The sequence below is a fragment of the Bombina bombina genome, chromosome 4, assembly GCF_027579735.1.
Source record: "Bombina bombina isolate aBomBom1 chromosome 4, aBomBom1.pri, whole genome shotgun sequence".
Taxonomy (NCBI): domain Eukaryota; kingdom Metazoa; phylum Chordata; class Amphibia; order Anura; family Bombinatoridae; genus Bombina; species Bombina bombina.
Window position 1 is genome coordinate 791,235,127 of NC_069502.1, and position 18,945 is coordinate 791,254,071.

General features: G+C 40.0%; 1 protein-coding gene across 2 annotated transcripts in view; it reads right to left on the reverse strand.

Annotated features, from left to right (window-relative positions):
- The window catches only part of LOC128656979 (gastrula zinc finger protein XlCGF26.1), a 72,282-nt gene that overhangs the window by 14,892 nt on the left and 38,445 nt on the right, over positions 1–18,945 (reverse strand). For both annotated transcript variants that reach the window (XM_053711188.1, XM_053711189.1), the window contains 2 exons: positions 11,312–11,422; positions 4,997–5,101 (listed from right to left, as the gene is read on the reverse strand). In XM_053711188.1, coding sequence (XP_053567163.1) covers positions 4,997–5,101; positions 11,312–11,422 — 216 coding nt within the window. The remainder of the gene's footprint in view (positions 1–4,996; positions 5,102–11,311; positions 11,423–18,945) is intronic.

The window sequence follows — 18,945 nt, forward strand, 5'->3', positions numbered from 1 at the left end:
GTAGGAGAGACTCTAATACAACCTAAACTTGGAGTAGGCCAAGTCATAGTATTTTCCATATGGGAGATGTTGAAAGGTCTGCATATGTTTTTTTTGTTGTTGTTTCTTTTTTCTGCATAAAAAGGTTGGAGCTGATAACTGGCAAAATTACCCTTATGCTGTTCACTAACTCTACACTTTGTACTTTTTGATTATTTTAGTATATCAATAGATCAAAGCTTCGTGCTGATATTCCTAGATAGACATTACCACAGTCTATATTACAGTGTCTTATAGTTTCTACTTACAGTATCTCACAAAAGTGAGTACACCCCTAACATTTTTATAAATAGTTTATTATATCTTTTCATGTGACAACACTGAAATAATGACACTTTGCTACAATGTAAAGTAGTGAGTGTACATCCTGTATAACAGTGTAAATTTGCTGTCCCCTCAAAATAACAACACACAGCCATTAATGTCTAAACCGTTGGCAACAAAAGTGAGTACACCCCTAAGTGGAAATGTCCAAATTGGGCTCAATTAGCCATTTTCCCTCTCTGGTATCATGTGACTCATTAGTGTTACAAGGTCTCAGGTGTGACTTGGGAGCAGGTGTGTTAAATTTGGTGTTATTGCTCTCACACTCTCTCATACTAGTCACTGGAAGTTCAACATGGCATCTCATGGCAAAGAACTGAGCATCTGAGGATGTGAAAAAAATAATTGCTGCTCTACATAAAGATGGCCTAGGCTATAAGAAGATTGCCAAGACCCTTAAACTGAGCTGCAGTACAGTGGGCAAGACCATACAGCGGTTTCACAGGACAGGTTCCACTCAGAACAGGCCTCGCCATGGTCGACCAAAGAAGTTGAGTGCATGTGTTCAGCGTCATATCCAGAGGTTGTCTTTGGGAAATAGACGTATGAGTGCTGCCAGCATTGCTGCAGAGGATGAAGGGGTGGGGGAGTCAGCCTGTCAGTGCTCAGACCATACGCCGCACACTGCATCAAATTGGTCTGCATGGCTGTCGTCCCAGAAGGAAGCCTCTTCTAAAGATGATGCACAAGAAAGCCTGCAGTTTGCTGAAGACAAGCAGACTAAGTACATGGATTACTGGAACCATGCCATGTGGTCCGATGAGACCAAGATAAACTTATTTGGTTCAGATGGTGTCAAGCGTGTGTGGGGGCAACCAGGTGAGGAGTACAAAGACAAGTGTGCCTTGCCTAAAGTCAAGCATGGCGGTGGGAGTGTCATGGTCTGGGCCTGCATGAGTGCTACCGGCATTGGGGGAACCATAAATGCCAACATGTATTGTGACATACAGAAGCAGAGCAAGATCCCCTCCCTTCGGAGACTGGGCCGCAGGGCAGTATTCAAACATAACGACCCCAAACACGCCTCCAAGATGACCACTGCCTTGCTAAAGAAGCTGACGGTAAAGGTGATGGACTGGCCAAGCATGTCTCCAGACCTAAACCCTATTGAGCATCTGTGGGGCATCCTCAAATGGAAGGTGGGTGAGTGCAAGGTCTCTAACATCCACCAGCTCCGTGATGTAGTCATGGAAGAGGACTCCAGTGGCAACCTGTGAAGCTCTGGTGAACTCCATGCCCAAGAGGGTTAAGGCAGTGCTTGAAAATAATGGTGGCCACACAAAATATTAACACTTTGGGCTCAATTTGGACATTTCCACCTAGGGGTATACTCACTTTTGTTGCCAACAGTTTAGACATTAATGGCTGTTGAGTTATTTTGAGGGGACAGCAAATTTACACTTTTATACAGGCTGTACACTCAGTACTTTACATTGTAGCAAAGTGTCATTTATTCAGTGTTGTCACATGAAAAGATATAATAAAATATTTACAAAAATGTGAGGGGTGTACTCACTTTTGTGAGATACTGTATAATTTAGGAAGATCTATTGGTCTGAGACCCTTATGAGGCACTTATTTTATTACCATATAGCTACAGACATAAGGCACTTGGCAAATTTAACTATTTATCGCTCTCTACAATCCACATATAGTAACAACCACATTAAAACTAGTACGTTATACTCAAATTACTTCCTTTGAATGCGCATGCGTGCCGCTTCATAAATTCCTGCCCGCACGCGTCAGGGCTTTAGTCAAATTCCTGCACCCTGTTTAACATGCTTTTTAACAATTACTATACCGCACCATGCTACATCAGGGCACTTGGGAATCACGCAACTTATTATATTTTTTTTTTCTGATTGGGAAGGCGAAGGGTGGACTTCTGGGCTTAGTGAAACGGCCTCTTCTGCTTAGTTTTACAATAGCCATGGCATTTCCCTAAGTTACATACAAAATATATGGCATTTCTCTTATGGACGAGAAATGCCATATATCTTGTTTGTAACTTAGGGAATGCCACGGCTATTGTAAAACCAAGCAAAAGGGGCGGTTTCACTAAGCCCAGTCCATCCTTCGCATCCCAATCAGAAAAAAAGTTGCGTGATTCACAAGTGCCCCTGTGTAGCGTGAAGCGGTATAGCAATCATTAAAAATCACACACATGTGTGTTATATCCAGTACCAGTTATGTGTAAAAGACGAGGTTGGCTGTAGCTCTGAGCGATCATGCCGATAATTATTAGATGACAAAAGTAATGAGTCACATAATGATCAACAAATAACAATTGGATATATTTAGGTCTGCTGTCTAGCATAAAAATAAAAACAAGACAGCATTCTAAACAGAGGCGAGGGTACAAGAATATACACTAGAAGAAAAAAAAAGAAATAACAAATAAACCTGGAGCCTTCTCTTGCAGTTGACATAGTTTAACAGACACAAGCAAGCGCAACTAACAGACCAGCTGGGCAACTTAGGATGCTTTCCATTCTGCACCATGAGGTACAGTAAATTAAATAAATAGCACAGCAGAGCAACATCTGTTTCTGTGCTAGTGCCAAACAAACAAGGCAATTAAAGAATACCTTAAACTATTTTAAAATAAATTTGGAGAAAAGTCATTTTTGGTTTCTGTTTTCGGCCAAGGGCATCTTGAATTTTCGGTTTTGTTCCACAATTTTCATTTCGGTGCATCCCTAACTCAAATACAGCAGTACTAACTAGAGTCCATCTCTTCTATAATTCTCATAGTTTGATTCTAATAAAACTGCTATGCAATGCCCACCACTTAGTAGACAGCTTACCACTACCATATTTACATAGACCAATAGCTAACACTAGATACTACATCATCTCCAAGACCACTGCAACCTTTTATCTACATATCTCCGTTTTCTAGTTTCAATAAGTTCAACTGTTTTGTTATAAAAACGATGATATTTGTAGTTATTTAGAATATGGTTCTTTTGAATAGGGACTTTGTATATAATCCCATTGGTGTAATGGGTACCAGGTCATAGAAACACAGAGTGTTTGGGATAAACAGGTCTGTACTATTTTGGATGTCATTTAAGTTCTTACCTATCACAAAGAGTTTTAGAGACTTATTTGATTCTTAAACAGTTAAAGGGAATTCATGGGTCAGATATGATTTTTATCCTACAAGAGGCATACAGCCCATACTTATCTAATCAATTATAGTTAAACTACTCCCCATCATGACTTTAACTTTTATCAAATTAAGGTCTATAAACCTAATATGACTTGCTTAAGTAGTTTGACGTGAAAAGAATCCCAAAATGGTCTGATATCACTTACATCCTTTAGCCTCATAAAACAATTCATTGATTGTTTACCCCATCCTCTATGATGTAGATCCATTCATGTATAACATCCTCCAACAAGAAATTGATACTATATGATATACACTAATACACTCAATATTATGATAGTCCTACAGCTATTTTTCGCTTAAGATGCTCGTTAAGGGTCCAAGATTGGCCCTATATGTTTACTATTTGACATGTCTCCCCTATTGATTCATTTTACTAGTACATGCTAGTGTTAATGGTCCAAGAGAGGCCATCATTTTTCATATGGGCATTTACTTGATAATAGGGGGTTAACTATACGCTTTGCACATTTTTAAATAATAAAAAAACAAGGTTTATTGAACATTGTAATACTTGAATTGTACTCCTGCATTCTTACGTACCTGGCTCTATTTTGGTACATACCGAAGTAGTAATACCTATAACCTTGCGAATAAGTTTAGAATATGTAATTGCAATTTATACTGTTTTCCAGATCTAAGTGTTTGTACCTATCTGTTTACACTATCTATAATCTTGTGAATAAACCTCAATAAAAAAAATTAACAAAAAAAGCTCTTACTAAACATGTGCAAGAATTCAGTGTATACTTAAATGCATTTTGTGATTGGCTGATGACTGTCACATGATACAAGTGGAAGGAAAATTGGATTAACTTTGAAATTTGTCAGAACAAAATCTACTCATGAAATTCAGACTAAGGAGCCGAATTATCAAGCTTCAACTGGAGCTTGATGCCCGTTTCCGCGCAGGCATTCAGGCTCGCCGGAAATAGCAGTTATGAAGCGCTCCATAACTTGTCTGCCTGCACTGAGGCTGCGGACATCAATCCGCCCGATCCTATACGATCGGGCTGATTGATACCCCCTGCTAGCGGATGATTGGCCGCGAATCTGCAGGGGGCGGCATTGCACAAGCGGTTCACAAGAACTGCTTGTGCAATGATAAATGCCGACAGTGTATGCTGTCAGCATTTATCAATGTGCGGCGGACATGATAAGCTACATCGTATCATGTCCATCCGCACTTTAATAAATCGGCCCCTAAGTGCTTCTGTATTGTCTTTTTATTATGCATTTGTTTGACTATGCAATTCTACTGTATTTAATGTGTATTTTTTAATGTGAAAGGAAGACAATTACATTACAATATAACTCCCAAATAAATAAGATGATAATTAACAAAAAAACCAAAAAAAAAACCTGTCTGCTGTGTAATCATCTGATAAATAGAACTGTTATTTACATGACACAAAATGCACAGAATCTTCCCTTTACTTAATATGCGCTAATCACCTGTAGCCGTATTTATAGGAACTTCATCCTCTTCAGTCTTCACCTGATCACGCGTATACAGATCTTCTGTTATTTCAACTTTCACTATATCAGTATTATCTTCATCTGTACAAATAAAGCATACTCAGGTATTTATATCACATGATCTAGTTTTTTTTTTTTATAACTTTACCATAAAATAGTTTGTGTATTTCCCAGACAGACAATAGCACAAAATACTTACACTGAACATTTTCCCTCTTATCTTAAACCATTTTAGCTAAAAGGGAAGTTTAGACACAACATGCGCGCACACTCACTTACCCGTGTGCCTCAGACATAACATGTAGTCTTTGTGCTTCAGATACAACATATGAGCACTCACAAGTCCCTTAGAGACAATATAAGTGCACACTCTACAGTAACCCACAACTTATGTGCACACTCACCTGTAACTTACGTCCCTCACAAACAACATACATACTCACCTGTAATCCACACCTCTTGCACACAAAAAATGTGCACATTCACGTGTAACCAACATCCCTTAGAGACAACATACACTCATGTGAGAAAGAAAGTACACCCTCTTTGAATTCTAAGGTTTTACATATCAGGACATAACAATCATCTGGTCCTTACCTGGTCTTAAAATTAGGTAAATACAACCTCAGATGAACAACAACACATGACATTTTACACTGTGTCATGATTTATAGAACAAAAATAAAGTCAAAATGGAGAAGCCATGTGTGAAAAACATAATTTATGCTTACCTGATAAATTCCTTTCTTCTGTTGTGTGATCAGTCCACGGGTCATCATTACTTCTGGGATATAACTCCTCCCCAACAGGAAATGCAAGAGGATTCACCCAGCAGAGCTGCATATAGCTCCTCCCCTCTACGTCAGTCCCAGTCATTCGACCAAGAATCAACGAGAAAGGAGTAACCAAGGGTGAAGTGGTGACTGGAGTATAATTTAAGAAATATTTACCTGCCTTAAAAACAGGGCGGGCCGTGGACTGATCACACAACAGAAGAAAGGAATTTATCAGGTAAGCATAAATTATGTTTTCTTCTGTTATGTGTGATCAGTCCACGGGTCATCATTACTTCTGGGATACCAATACCAAAGCAAAAGTACACGGATGACGGGAGGGATAGGCAGGCTCATTATACAGAAGGAACCACTGCCTGAAGAACCTTTCTCCCAAAAATAGCCTCCGAAGAAGCAAAAGTGTCAAATTTGTAAAATTTGGAAAAAGTATGAAGCGAAGACCAAGTTGCAGCCTTGCAAATCTGTTCAACAGAGGCCTCATTCTTAAAGGCCCAAGTGGAAGCCACAGCTCTAGTGGAGTGAGCTGTAATTCTTTCAGGAGGCTGCTGTCCAGCAGTCTCATAGGCTAAACGTATTATGCTACGAAGCCAAAAAGAGAGAGAGGTAGCAGAAGCTTTTTGACCTCTCCTCTGTCCAGAATAAACGACAAACAGGGAAGAAGTTTGACGAAAATCTTTAGTTGCCTGCAAGTAGAACTTGAGGGCACGAACTACATCCAGATTGTGTAGAAGACGTTCCTTCTTTGAAGAAGGATTTGGACACAAGGATGGAACAACAATCTCTTGATTGATATTCCTGTTAGTGACTACCTTAGGTAAGAACCCAGGTTTAGTACGCAGAACTACCTTGTCTGAGTGAAAAATCAGATAAGGAGAATCACAATGTAATGCTGATAACTCAGAGACTCTTCGAGCCGAGGAAATAGCCATTAAAAACAGAACTTTCCAAGATAACAATTTTATATCAATGGAATGAAGGGGTTCAAACGGAACACCCTGTAAAACGTTAAGAACTAAGTTTAAACTCCATGGTGGAGCAACAGCTTTAAACACAGGCTTGATCCTAGCTAAAGCCTGACAAAAGGCCTGGACGTCTGGATTTTCTGACAGACGCCTGTGTAACAAGATGGACAGAGCTGAAATCTGTCCCTTTAATGAACTAGCCGATAAACCCTTTTCTAAGCCTTCTTGTAGAAAGGACAATATCCTAGGGATCCTAACCTTACTCCAGGAGTAACGTTTGGATTCGCACCAGTATAGGTATTTACGCCATATTTTATGGTAAATCTTTCTGGTAACAGGCTTCCTAGCCTGTATCAGGGTATCAATAACCGACTCAGAAAAACCACGCTTTGATAAAATCAAGCGTTCAATTTCCAAGCAGTCAGCTTCAGAGAAGTTAGATTTTGATGTTTGAACGGACCCTGTATCAGAAGGTCCTGTCTTAGAGGTAGAGACCAAGGCGGACAGGATGACATGTCCACTAGATCTGCATACCAAGTCCTGCGTGGCCATGCAGGTGCTATTAGAATCACTGATGCTCTCTCCTGTTTGATTTTGGCAATCAATCGAGGAAGCAGCGGGAAGGGTGGAAACACATAAGCCATCCCGAAGTTCCAAGGTGCTGTCAAAGCATCTATCAGAACCGCTCCCGGATCCCTGGATCTGGACCCGTAGTGAGGAAGTTTGGCGTTCTGGCGAGACGCCATGAGATCTATCTGTGGTTTGCCCCAACGTCGAAGTATTTGGGCAAAGACCTCCGGATGAAGTTCCCACTCCCCCGGATGAAAAGTCTGGCGACTCAAGAAATCCGCCTCCCAGTTCTCCACTCCCGGGATGTGGATTGCTGACAGGTGGCAAGAGTGAGACTCTGCCCAGCGAATTATCTTTGATACTTCCATCATTGCTAGGGAGCTTCTTGTCCCTCCCTGATGGTTGATGTAAGCTACAGTCGTGATATTGTCCGACTGAAACCTGATGAACCCCCGAGTTGTTAATTGGGGCCAAGCCAGAAGGGCATTGAGAACTGCTCTCAATTCCAGAATGTTTATTGGAAGGAGACTCTCCTCCTGATTCCATAATCCCTGAGCCTTCAGAGAATTCCAGACAGCGCCCCAACCTAGTAGGCTGGCGTCTGTTGTTACAATTGTCCAGTCTGGCCTGCTGAATGGCATCCCCCTGGACAGGTGTGGCCGATGAAGCCACCATAGAAGAGAATTTCTGGTCTCTTGATTCAGATTCAAAGTAGGGGACAAATCTGAGTAATCCCCATTCCACTGACTTAGCATGCATAATTGCAGCGGTCTGAGGTGTAGGCGTGCAAAAGGTACTATGTCCATTGCCGCTACCATTAAGCCGATCACCTCCATGCATTGAGCTACTGACGGGTGTTGAATGGAATGAAGGACACGGCATGCATCTTGAAGCTTTGTTAACCTGTCTTCTGTCAGGTAAATCTTCATTTCTACAGAATCTATAAGAGTCCCCAAGAATGGAACTCTTGTGAGAGGAAAAAGAGAACTCTTCTTTTCGTTCACTTTCCATCCATGCGACCTTAGAAATGCCAGAACTAACTCTGTATGAGACTTGGCAGTTTGAAAGCTTGAAGCTTGTATTAGAATGTCGTCTAGGTACGGAGCTACCGAAATCCCTCGCGGTCTTAGTACCGCCAGAAGGGCACCTAGAATCTTTGTGAAGATTCTTGGGGCCGTAGCCAATCCGAATGGAAGAGCTACAAACTGGTAGTGCCTGTCTAGGAAGGCAAACCGTAGATACCGGTGATGATCTTTGTGGATCGGTATGTGAAGGTAAGCATCTTTTAAATCCACTGTGGTCATGTACTGACCCTTTTGGATCATGGGCAAGATTGTCCGAATAGTTTCCATTTTGAACGATGGAACTCTTAGGAATTTGTTTAGAATCTTTAAATCTAAGATTGGTCTGAAAGTTCCCTCTTTTTTGGGAACCACAAACAGGTTTGAGTAGAACCCTTGTCCTTGTTCCGACCGCGGAACCGGACGGATCACTCCCATTAATAACAGATCTTTGACATAAAATTATAGAGTAACGTTTTTATCCACAGTCAATATAAAAATTCTCACAGCTCTGCTGAGAGAATGTACCTCCCTTCAAAGAAGTTTGAAGACCCCTGAGATCTGTCAGAGATGAACCGGATCATGCAGGAAATATAATAGTAGCTGACTGGAAATTTTTGATGCGTAGCAAAGAGCGCCAAAAACGGCCCCTCCCTCTCACACACAGCAGTGAAGAGAAACGAAACTGTCACAATTAAAAGCAAACAACTGCCAAGTGGAATAAAAAGCCCAAACATTTATTCACTCAGTACCTCAGCAATGTAAACGATTCTACATTCCAGCAAAAACGTTTAACATGATAAATACTTATTAAAAGGATTAGTGACCTTTAACAGAGTAGTTCCGGTGAAATACCATTCCCAGAATACTGAAGTGTATACATACATGTCATTATAACGGTATAGCAGGATTTTCTCATCAATTCCATTCAGAAAATAAAAACTGCTACATACCTCAATGCAGATTCATCTGCCCGCTGTCCCCTGATCTGAAGCCTTTTACCTCCCTCAGATGGCCGAGAACAGCAATATGATCTTAACTACTCCGGTTAAAATCATAGTAAAAAACTCTGGTAGATTCTTCCTCAAAGTCTGCCAGAGAAGTAATAACACGCTCCGGTGCTATTGTAAAATAACAAACTTTTGATTGAAGTCATAAAAACTAAGTATAATCACCATAGTCCTCTCACACATCCTATCTAGTCGTTGGGTGCAAGAGAATGACTGGGACTGACGTAGAGGGGAGGAGCTATATGCAGCTCTGCTGGGTGAATCCTCTTGCATTTCCTGTTGGGGAGGAGTTATATCCCAGAAGTAATGATGACCCGTGGACTGATCACACATAACAGAAGAAAACTAAGTACACCCCTACTGCTATTCTAAGGTTTTACATATCAGGACGTAACAATCATCTGGTCCTTAGCAGGTCCTAAAATTAGGTAAATACAACCTCGGATGAACAACAACACATGACATATTACACTGTGTCATGATTTATAGAACAAAAATAAAGCCAAAATGGAGAAGCCATGTGTGAAAAACTAAGTACACCCCTACTGCTTCCATAGGAATTAAGAGGCTAAGTAGCAGCCAGGTGCTAATAATCAAATGCCCTTGATTAATTGATCATCAGCAAGTGTGACCACCTCTATAAAAGTTTGAGCAGTTTGCTGGTCTGGAGCATTCAGGTGTGTTTTAACACAATGTCAAGGAGGAAAGACATCAGCAATGATCTTAAAGATGCAATTGTAACTGCCCATCAATCTGGGAAGGGTTATAAAGCCATTTCCAAACAATTTAAAGTCCATCATTCTACAGTGAGAAAGATTATTCACAAGTGGAAAACATACAAGACAGTTGCCAATTTTCCCAGGAGTAGACGTCCCAGCAAATTCACCCCAAGGTGAGACCATGCAATACTCAGAGGAATTGCAAACAAAAAAAAAAAGTTATGTTAAAGCTCATGACAGTACAATTAGAACAGACGAGACCACAGAATTAGAAAGACCACAAGACTTCTGGAACAATGTCCATTGGACAGACGAGACCAAAGTGGAGAGGTTTGGCCATAATGCACAGTGCCACATTTGGCGAAAACCAAACACAGCTGTCAAGCATGGTGGTGGAGGGGCGATGATTTGGGCTTGTTTCGTAGCCATAGGACCTTGCAGTCATTGAGTTATCCATGAACTCCTCTGAATACGAAAGTATTCTAGAGTCAAATGTGAGGCCATCTGTCCGACAGCTAAAGCTTGGCCGAAATTGGGTCTTTCAACAGGACAATGATCCCAAGCAAACCAGCAAATCTACAACAGAATGGCTGAAAAAGAAATGAATCAAGGTGTTGCAATGGCACAGTCAAAGTCAAGACCACAACCATATTAAAATGCTGTGGCAGGACCTTAAAAGAGCTGTGCATGAACGAATGCCCGCAAACCTCAATTAACTGAAGCAATGTTGCAAAGAAGATAGGGCCAAAATTCCTCCTCAACGATGTGAGAGACTGATAAAGTCATACAGAAAACTAATACTTCCAGTTATTGCTGCAAAAGGTGGTTCTACAAGCTATTGAATCATAAGGTGTACTTAGTTTTTCACACATTGCTTCTCCATTTTGGCTTTATTTTTGTTAAATGAATTATGACACAGTGTAATATGTCATGTCATCTGAGGTTGTATATACCTAATTTTAAGACCTGTCAAGGACCAGATGATTTTTATTATGTCCTGATACATAAAACCATAGAATTTAAAGAGGGTCACTTTCTTTTTCCCATGACTGTACACACCTGTAGCCTAAATCCCTCAGAGACAACATACGTGCATACTCACCTGTAATCCACATATCTGATACACAATACCCTGTAATTTATGTGCCTTAGACAAAACACTTGTGCACACTCGCCTGGGCTGATACTGTCACTGCTTTCCTCATTTGGGTCTCCCAGCTGATGCCTCGCACACAGATCTTCTGTTATCTCAACCTTCACCATATCAGCGTTATCCTTATCTTCACCTATACAAATAAAGCAGATTCAGTTTTTATATCCCATAATCTAGTTTTTATAACTTTAACATAAAACAGCTTGTATATTTCACACAGATAGTAGCACTAAATAAAAACTATATGGTACTTTCTCTATAATATTTTAAGTTTTTAGCTTAAATGGTAAAGTAAATGCCATGTACATTAGAAGAATTTCTGCAGTCTTGTAATAAATTAACATAATAGTGGAGTATTACTTTTTTTTTGGAATACATTAACATTGTGTTTACTACAGTAATTATGTTAGTAAAATATCAATTGTTTTGCAGTATCTTATGTTATCACACAGTATAAATACTGCTTAGGACTTGCAGAGCACTGTTGATCCCGAGTGGAAACCGTTGATAGTCGCACAACTAAGATGTGGAACTTTCATTGCAGATTGGATCACCAGTGGTTTCTTAGATCAGCAGTGCTCTGCAAATCCTGAGTGATATTTCTAGTGTGTATTTAAACCCTTTGCAGGGCATAAACACATAGAGCTAGATTACAAGTGCGGCGCAAACGGTTTTTCCTCTTCAATCCTTTCCGCGATCTAAGAGCTGTGGTAAACTGGTTTCTGAATTTAAAAAGTTGCATTACAAACTACACTTACACCCATAAATAAGCTATTAACCCCCAAACCGCCATCCTCCATCGCAACATACCTAAATAAACTATTAATCCCTAAACAGCCATCCACCCACATCACAGGATACCTAAATAAACTATTAACCCTATAAACCGCCATCGCTCACATCGCAATGTACCTAAATAAACTATTTAACCCACGACGCAAAGATATAAACTATCATCTAAACCCCCTAACTTAACCCAAATTAAAATATCCCTAAATTAACTAAAAAAAAAATCCTAACTACCTTAACATAAAAAACTTACCTGTAAAATTAAAAAAAAAACTAATCTTACTTTTAAAAAAACAAACAAACCTACCAATATAGATAAAAAAAAACTACAATTACAGAAAAAAAATCCTATTCTAATATACCTTAAAAAAAATAATAATAATAATAATAATTCTAAAAATAAACTACCAATAGCCCTTAAAAGGGCCTTTTGTAGGGCATTGCCCGACCTAAAGCGATCAGCTCATTTTCTAAAAACCCCCCACTAACATTACAGCACCCCCACCGCCAAAAACAAAAATTAAATAAATCACCCATTGCCCCGAAAAACAGAATTTATGCTTACCTGATAAATTACTTTCTCTTACGGTGTATTCAGTCCACGGATTCATCCTTACTTGTGGGATATTCTCAATCCCTACAGGAAGTGGCAAAAAGAGCACACAGCAAAGCTGTCCATATAGCTCCCCTCAGGCTCCGCCCCCCCAGTCATTCGACCGACGGTTAGGAGAAAAAGGAGAACCATAGGGTGCAGCGGTGACTGTAGTTATTTTAAATTAAATTTGAACCTGACTTAAATGTCAGGGCGGGCCGTGGACTGAATACACCGTAAGAGAAAGTAATTTATCAGGTAAGCATAAATTCTGTTTTCTCTTACTTGGTGTATTCAGTCCATGGATTCATCCTTACTTGTGGGATACCAATACCAAAGCAATAGGACACGGATGAAGGGAGGGAACAAGTCAGGTAACGGAAGGCACCACTGATTGCAAAAACTTTCTCCCAAAAATAGCCTCCTAAGAAGCAAAAGTATTGAATTTGTAAAATTTGGCAAATGTATGCAGTGAAGACCAAGTCGCTGCCTTACAAATCTGTTCAACAGAAGCCTCATTCTTGAAAGCCCATGTGGAAGCCACAGCTCTAGTAGAATGAGCTGTAATTCGTTCAGGAGGCTGCTGTCCCGCAGTCTCATAAGCCAAACGGAAGATGCTTTTCAGCCAAAAGGAAAGAGAGGTAGCAGTCGCTTTCTGACCTCTCCTCTTACCAGAATAGACAACAAACAAGGATGATGTTTGTCTGAAATCTTTAGTTGCTTTTAAATAGAATTTTAAAGCACGAACCACGTCAAGATTGTGTAAAAGTCGTTCCTTCTTAGAAACTGGATTAGGACACAGAGAAGGAACAATGATTTTCTGGTTAATATTCTTATTAGAAACCACTTTTGGAAGGAAACCAGGTTTGGTGCGCAAAACAACCTTATCTGCATGGAACACAAGATAGGGTGAATTACACTGCAAAGCAGACAATTCAGAAACTCTTCGAGCAGAAGAAATGGCTACTAAAAACAAAACTTTCCAAGATAATAACTTAATATCTATGGAATGCAAAGGTTCAAACGGAACCCCTTGAAGAACTGAAAGAACTAAATTTAGACTCCATGGAGGAGCCACGGGCTTGTAAACAGGCTTGATTCTGACTAGAGATTTGTATACACTAACCAGTTGTTTCAACAATATGGACTATGTTGGTTCAGATATATCGATGATGTGTTTGGCATGTGGGGGGGGCGACATTGACTCCTTGCAGGAATTTGTGGCTGATTTGAATGTATCTACTAGACACATCAAGTTTAAGTTGACCTTTAGTGAGGAGTCAGTGGCTTTCCTAGACACTAAGGTTATCAAAGATGGGAGGACATTAAAAATTGACCTATATAGGAAAGAGAGTGACAGAAATAGTCTTCTGAGGTATGAAAGTGCCCCCCCCCCCCCCATTTGATTAATAGCCTTCCTAGGAGCCAACTCCTGAGGGTCAAGAAAATTGTCTCAGATGACAGCACAGCTCATACCAGATTACTCGAAATGGGTAAACTATTTATTGAGAGAGGTTTTCCCAAACAACTTATCCCGAAACAGATAGAAGAAGTCAGTGAAATTCCTAGACATTCTATCCTGAGAGGCAATACAAAGCAGAAAAAAGACAATAAACGTATGGTCTTTGTCTCACAATTCAACCCTCTTAGTAAGAACATTAATAACATTATTAGGAAACACTGGTCTGTTATTAAAGACCTTAACCCTCAAATTAAAGAATTTGAATTACCACCTATGCCAGCCTATAGAAGGTGTAAAAACCTAAGGGATAAATTAGTAAGAGTAGACTTAGGCTCTGGTAAGAAACAGACACAAACATATATATCTACACCAAAATTCGGCTGTTTCCCATGCTTAGGGTGTTGTAATTGCAATAATGTAATTAGAGGTGACTGTTTCTTGCATCCCCTGACCGGCAAGAAATATAAAATCCCTGGTTACTTTACATGTAACTCAGAGTATGTGATTTATTTAATCAAATGTCCATGCTCAAAGATGTATATAGGTGAGTCTACACGTAGGGTAAGGGACAGAATTGTTAAACACAAATCGAATATAAGATGTGGGAATAGGGACGCTCCAGTCTCTAACCATTTCTTGCAGGCAGGCCATACTATCTCCCAACTGAGATTCCAGGTCATAGAACAGATCAAGAGGCCTAGGAGAGGTGGGGATAGACAATCTATACTCAAAAGCAGAGAGACATTTTGGATTTATACATTACAAGCTCTTGCCCCTCTAGGAATGAATAAGGAAATAGATTGGCAAGTAACACTGTAAATATACTATATTAATATGTTATCTGGATATATTGTTAAAAGTGTGGTAATTATGTACATATATTGTTTCTGTAATATTTTCTTTTTGCGATGTCAGAATACCGTAAATTGATGTTTTTATAATATATACATATTTATGTTTTGTCTTATAGGTCACTATAGAAGTTTAAAATGAAGTACCTTTATCCACTAGAGGGAGTTTGAGAACCATACTGTGTTTGATATATGAAAGTGTTAACTATATGGGTATACACCCACACAGGTATCTGTGACCCCCTCCCCATATAGCTATTTAAGCAGTGTGTTTAGCTACTTCTGTATACAACATGATTAAGGTCAGTTGATGACCGAAACGTCGTTGCTTTCCTGTATGTTTCATCATTAAAAGCAGTTAAAAGTTTATAAAGTGTGGTGCTGCTGCTCTTTTCTACAAATTTGTCTACTTTGGGGGTTAGTGCAGAAACCCCTGTAGCGTGCACCCTTAATTGGATGGTGAGTGCTGGGCCTATTTCTATTTTTCCATTGATTCTGACTAGGGCCTGTGCAAACACCTGAACGTCTGGTACAGCAGCCAGACGCTTATGTAACAGAATAGACAGATCAGATATCTGTCCCTTTAAGGAACTAGACAGACCTTTCTCCAATCCTTCTTGGAGAAAAGACAATATCCTTGGAGTAAGCCTTGGATTCACACCAACAAAGATATTTCCGCCATATCTTATGGTAAATTTTCCTGGTGACAGGCTTTCTGGCCTGTATCAGAGTGTCTATAACTGATTCAGAGAAACCACGCTTAGCTAGAATTAAGCGTTCAATCTCCAAGCAGTCAGTTGCAGAGAAACTAGATTTGGATGCTTGAAAGGACCTTGAATTAGAAGATCCTGCCTCGATGGAAGAGGCGCTATCAGAATTACCGAAGCCTTCTCCTGTTTGATTCTGGCTACTAGCCGAGGGAGAAGAGGAAACGGTGGAAAGACATAAGCTAGACTGAACGACCAAGGCGCTATTAATGCATCTATCAATGCCGCCTTTGGATCCCTGGATCTGGATCCGTAAAGGGGAAGTTTGGTGTTCTGACGGGACGCCATCAGATCCAATTCTGGAATGCCCCATAGCTGGGTCAACTGAGCAACAACCTCCGGGTGGAGTTCCCACTCCCCCGGATGGAAAGTCTGACGACTTAGAAAATCCGCCTCCCAGTTGTCTACCCCTGGGATGTGAATTGCAGATAGATGGCAGGAGTGATCCTCCGCCCATTTGATGATCTTGGATAATTCCTTCATTGCTAGGGAACTTTTTGTTCCTCCCTGATGATTGATGTACGCTACAGTCGTGATGTTGTCCGACTGGAATCTGATGAATTTGGCCTCCGCTAGTTGAGGCCCCAGAAGCAGAACTTTTTTTCACTTTCTGCGATGAGATTTTTTGTAGTGAATATTTTTCTGCAGGTCATTTTTAAATAAAATTCGGTTTTAAATCATTCATAAACAAACATTTATTTAAAACTTGGTAAACTTTCACATGTAATGTGTGTGTGTGTATGTATGTATGTATATGTGTGTGTGTGTGTGTATATGTGTATATGTATGTGTGTGTATATGTGTGTGTATATATGTGTGTATGTGTGTGTGTATATGTGTGTGTATATATGTGTGTATGTGTGTGTGTATATGTGTATATGTATGTGTGTGTATATGTGTGTGTGCATATGTGTATATGTATGTGTGTGTATATATGTGTGTATATGTGTGTGTATATATGTGTGTATGTGTGTGTGTATATGTGTGTGTATATGTGTGTGTATATATGTGTGTGTGTATATGTGTATATGTGTGTGTGTGTATATGTGTATATGTGTGTGTGTATATGTGTATATGTGTGTGTGTGTATATGTGTATATGTGTATATGTGTGTGTGTATATGTGTATATGTGTGTATGTGTGTGTGTGTATATGTGTGTGTGCATATGTGTGTGTATATATGTGTGGACTGACCCCATTCTATCATTACCAGCTCTGCTCAGCTGACAATCAAATATAAAGTCCCCTATGCCACCTTTTGTGCATATATGCTTAAAGAACCACAATATAGTTACCATTCCTTTTTTCCCCAATAAAAATAAAAATAAAACCAGGGTGGTGATATACATTTTAAATGTTAATAGAATTTTTGTTCTGTTAACATTTAAAATGTATATCACTCACAACCCTGGTTTAATTTTTACTGTTCTTGAGGAAGCACTGCTATAGTAGGCAAACAAAAGTAGACTCTCTTTCATCACAGAAACTTACGCTAATAGTAATAAAATACTAGTCTACTAGTACTAATTATATTAGTATTATTATTATTGCTATTATTTACAATTTGCAAATAACAAGGCTTTGGCTGTTCATTCATTGTTTAAAATCTGATTCCAATATTTAGTGAGGGAAGGTGATAATAAATAACAGATGTGTCGCTGATCTAAATTTGCTAGCATAACCCCTTGGTTGTAAAAGAGGATTGTGCAAACTATTTAGCCCCTTCTGACAACAAACTGACCCACCACAATAACCAAAATACTGCCAACCTAACAATAACAGTGTCTTAGGGCGAGTTTTTAGAACATATTGGCATCATTTTTTTTATTTATTTTTTCCAGAGAAGCATTTAAAAAAAACAAAAAAAAACAAGTTTATTGCAGTAATGCCAAAAGAACCTGAAATGGACTGGAATGTATTCTTTACACTCACACAGCCAGTGAACAAAGCAAGATAGTATACATAGACACACAAATGTATAGATTATATTAACACTGAGGGTGTGAGGACAGGAATAAAACATTTGTAAAGGAGAGGAGTTTTGGTAACACTGGACTGGAGAAATACTGGATTATCAGATAAAAATTACTGTAGAATTGAATTGTGGCCCCAGGGCGGCTTTGGCTAGGGACATGGAAGGGCTCAGGAGGAGTAAATTAATTTAGCAATTTCCACCCAGTAAGTGCCATAGTACAAACAAAAAAAATCTGCTTAAAGGGCCAGTATACACTGAGGACTATGATTTACATTCAGTGGGCTCATTACACAGACCTGCCCCTGCATTAATATTTCAATAGAGCCGAGCGGTGGTGCGGTGGTAGTGTGAGAAGAGGGCTTAGTGAGAACAGGAAAAGAGCGTATCACCTACAGCACGTCTTAGCTATGATCTACATTTACAGACCGGCCCCTGCATTAATATTTCAATAGAGCCGAGCGGTGGTGCCGCGGTAGTGTGAGGAGAGGGCTGAGTAAGAACAGGAAAAGAGCGCACAACAAATGTTTACATTTGCACACATCTCCTACTGCAACGCATCACATCATTCTGGGAGACCATAGACCGGCAATGTGTGCAGTATGCCTCAACAGCGTATCACCTACAGCATGTCTTAGCTATGATTTACATTTACAGACCGGCCCCTGCATTAATATTTCAATAGAGCCGAGCGGTGGTGCGGCGGTAGTGTGAGAAGAGGGCTTAGTGAGAGCAGGAAAAGAGCGTATCACCTACAGCACGTCTTAGCTATGATCTACATTTACAGACCGGCCCCTGCATTAATATTTCAATAGAGCCGAGCGGTGGTGCGGTGGTAGTGTGAGAAGAGGGCTTAGTGAGAGCAGGAAAAGAGCGTATCACCTACAGCACGTCTTAGCTATGATCTACAATCACAGACCTGCCCCTGCATTAGTGTACAGCATGTGTAACCTCATCACCCACTTGCACAGCATTTCTCCGGTATATGGGATCTTGCAGGTCACCATGCTGTACACTAATGCAGGGGCAGGTCTGTGATTGTAGATCATAGCTAAGACGTGCTGTAGGTGATACGCTCTTTTCCTGCTCTCACTAAGCCCTCTTCTCACACTACCACCGCACCACCGCTCGGCTCTATTGAAATATTAATGCAGGGGCCGGTCTGTAAATGTAGATCATAGCTAAGACGTGCTGTAGGTGATACGCTGTTGAGGCATACTGCA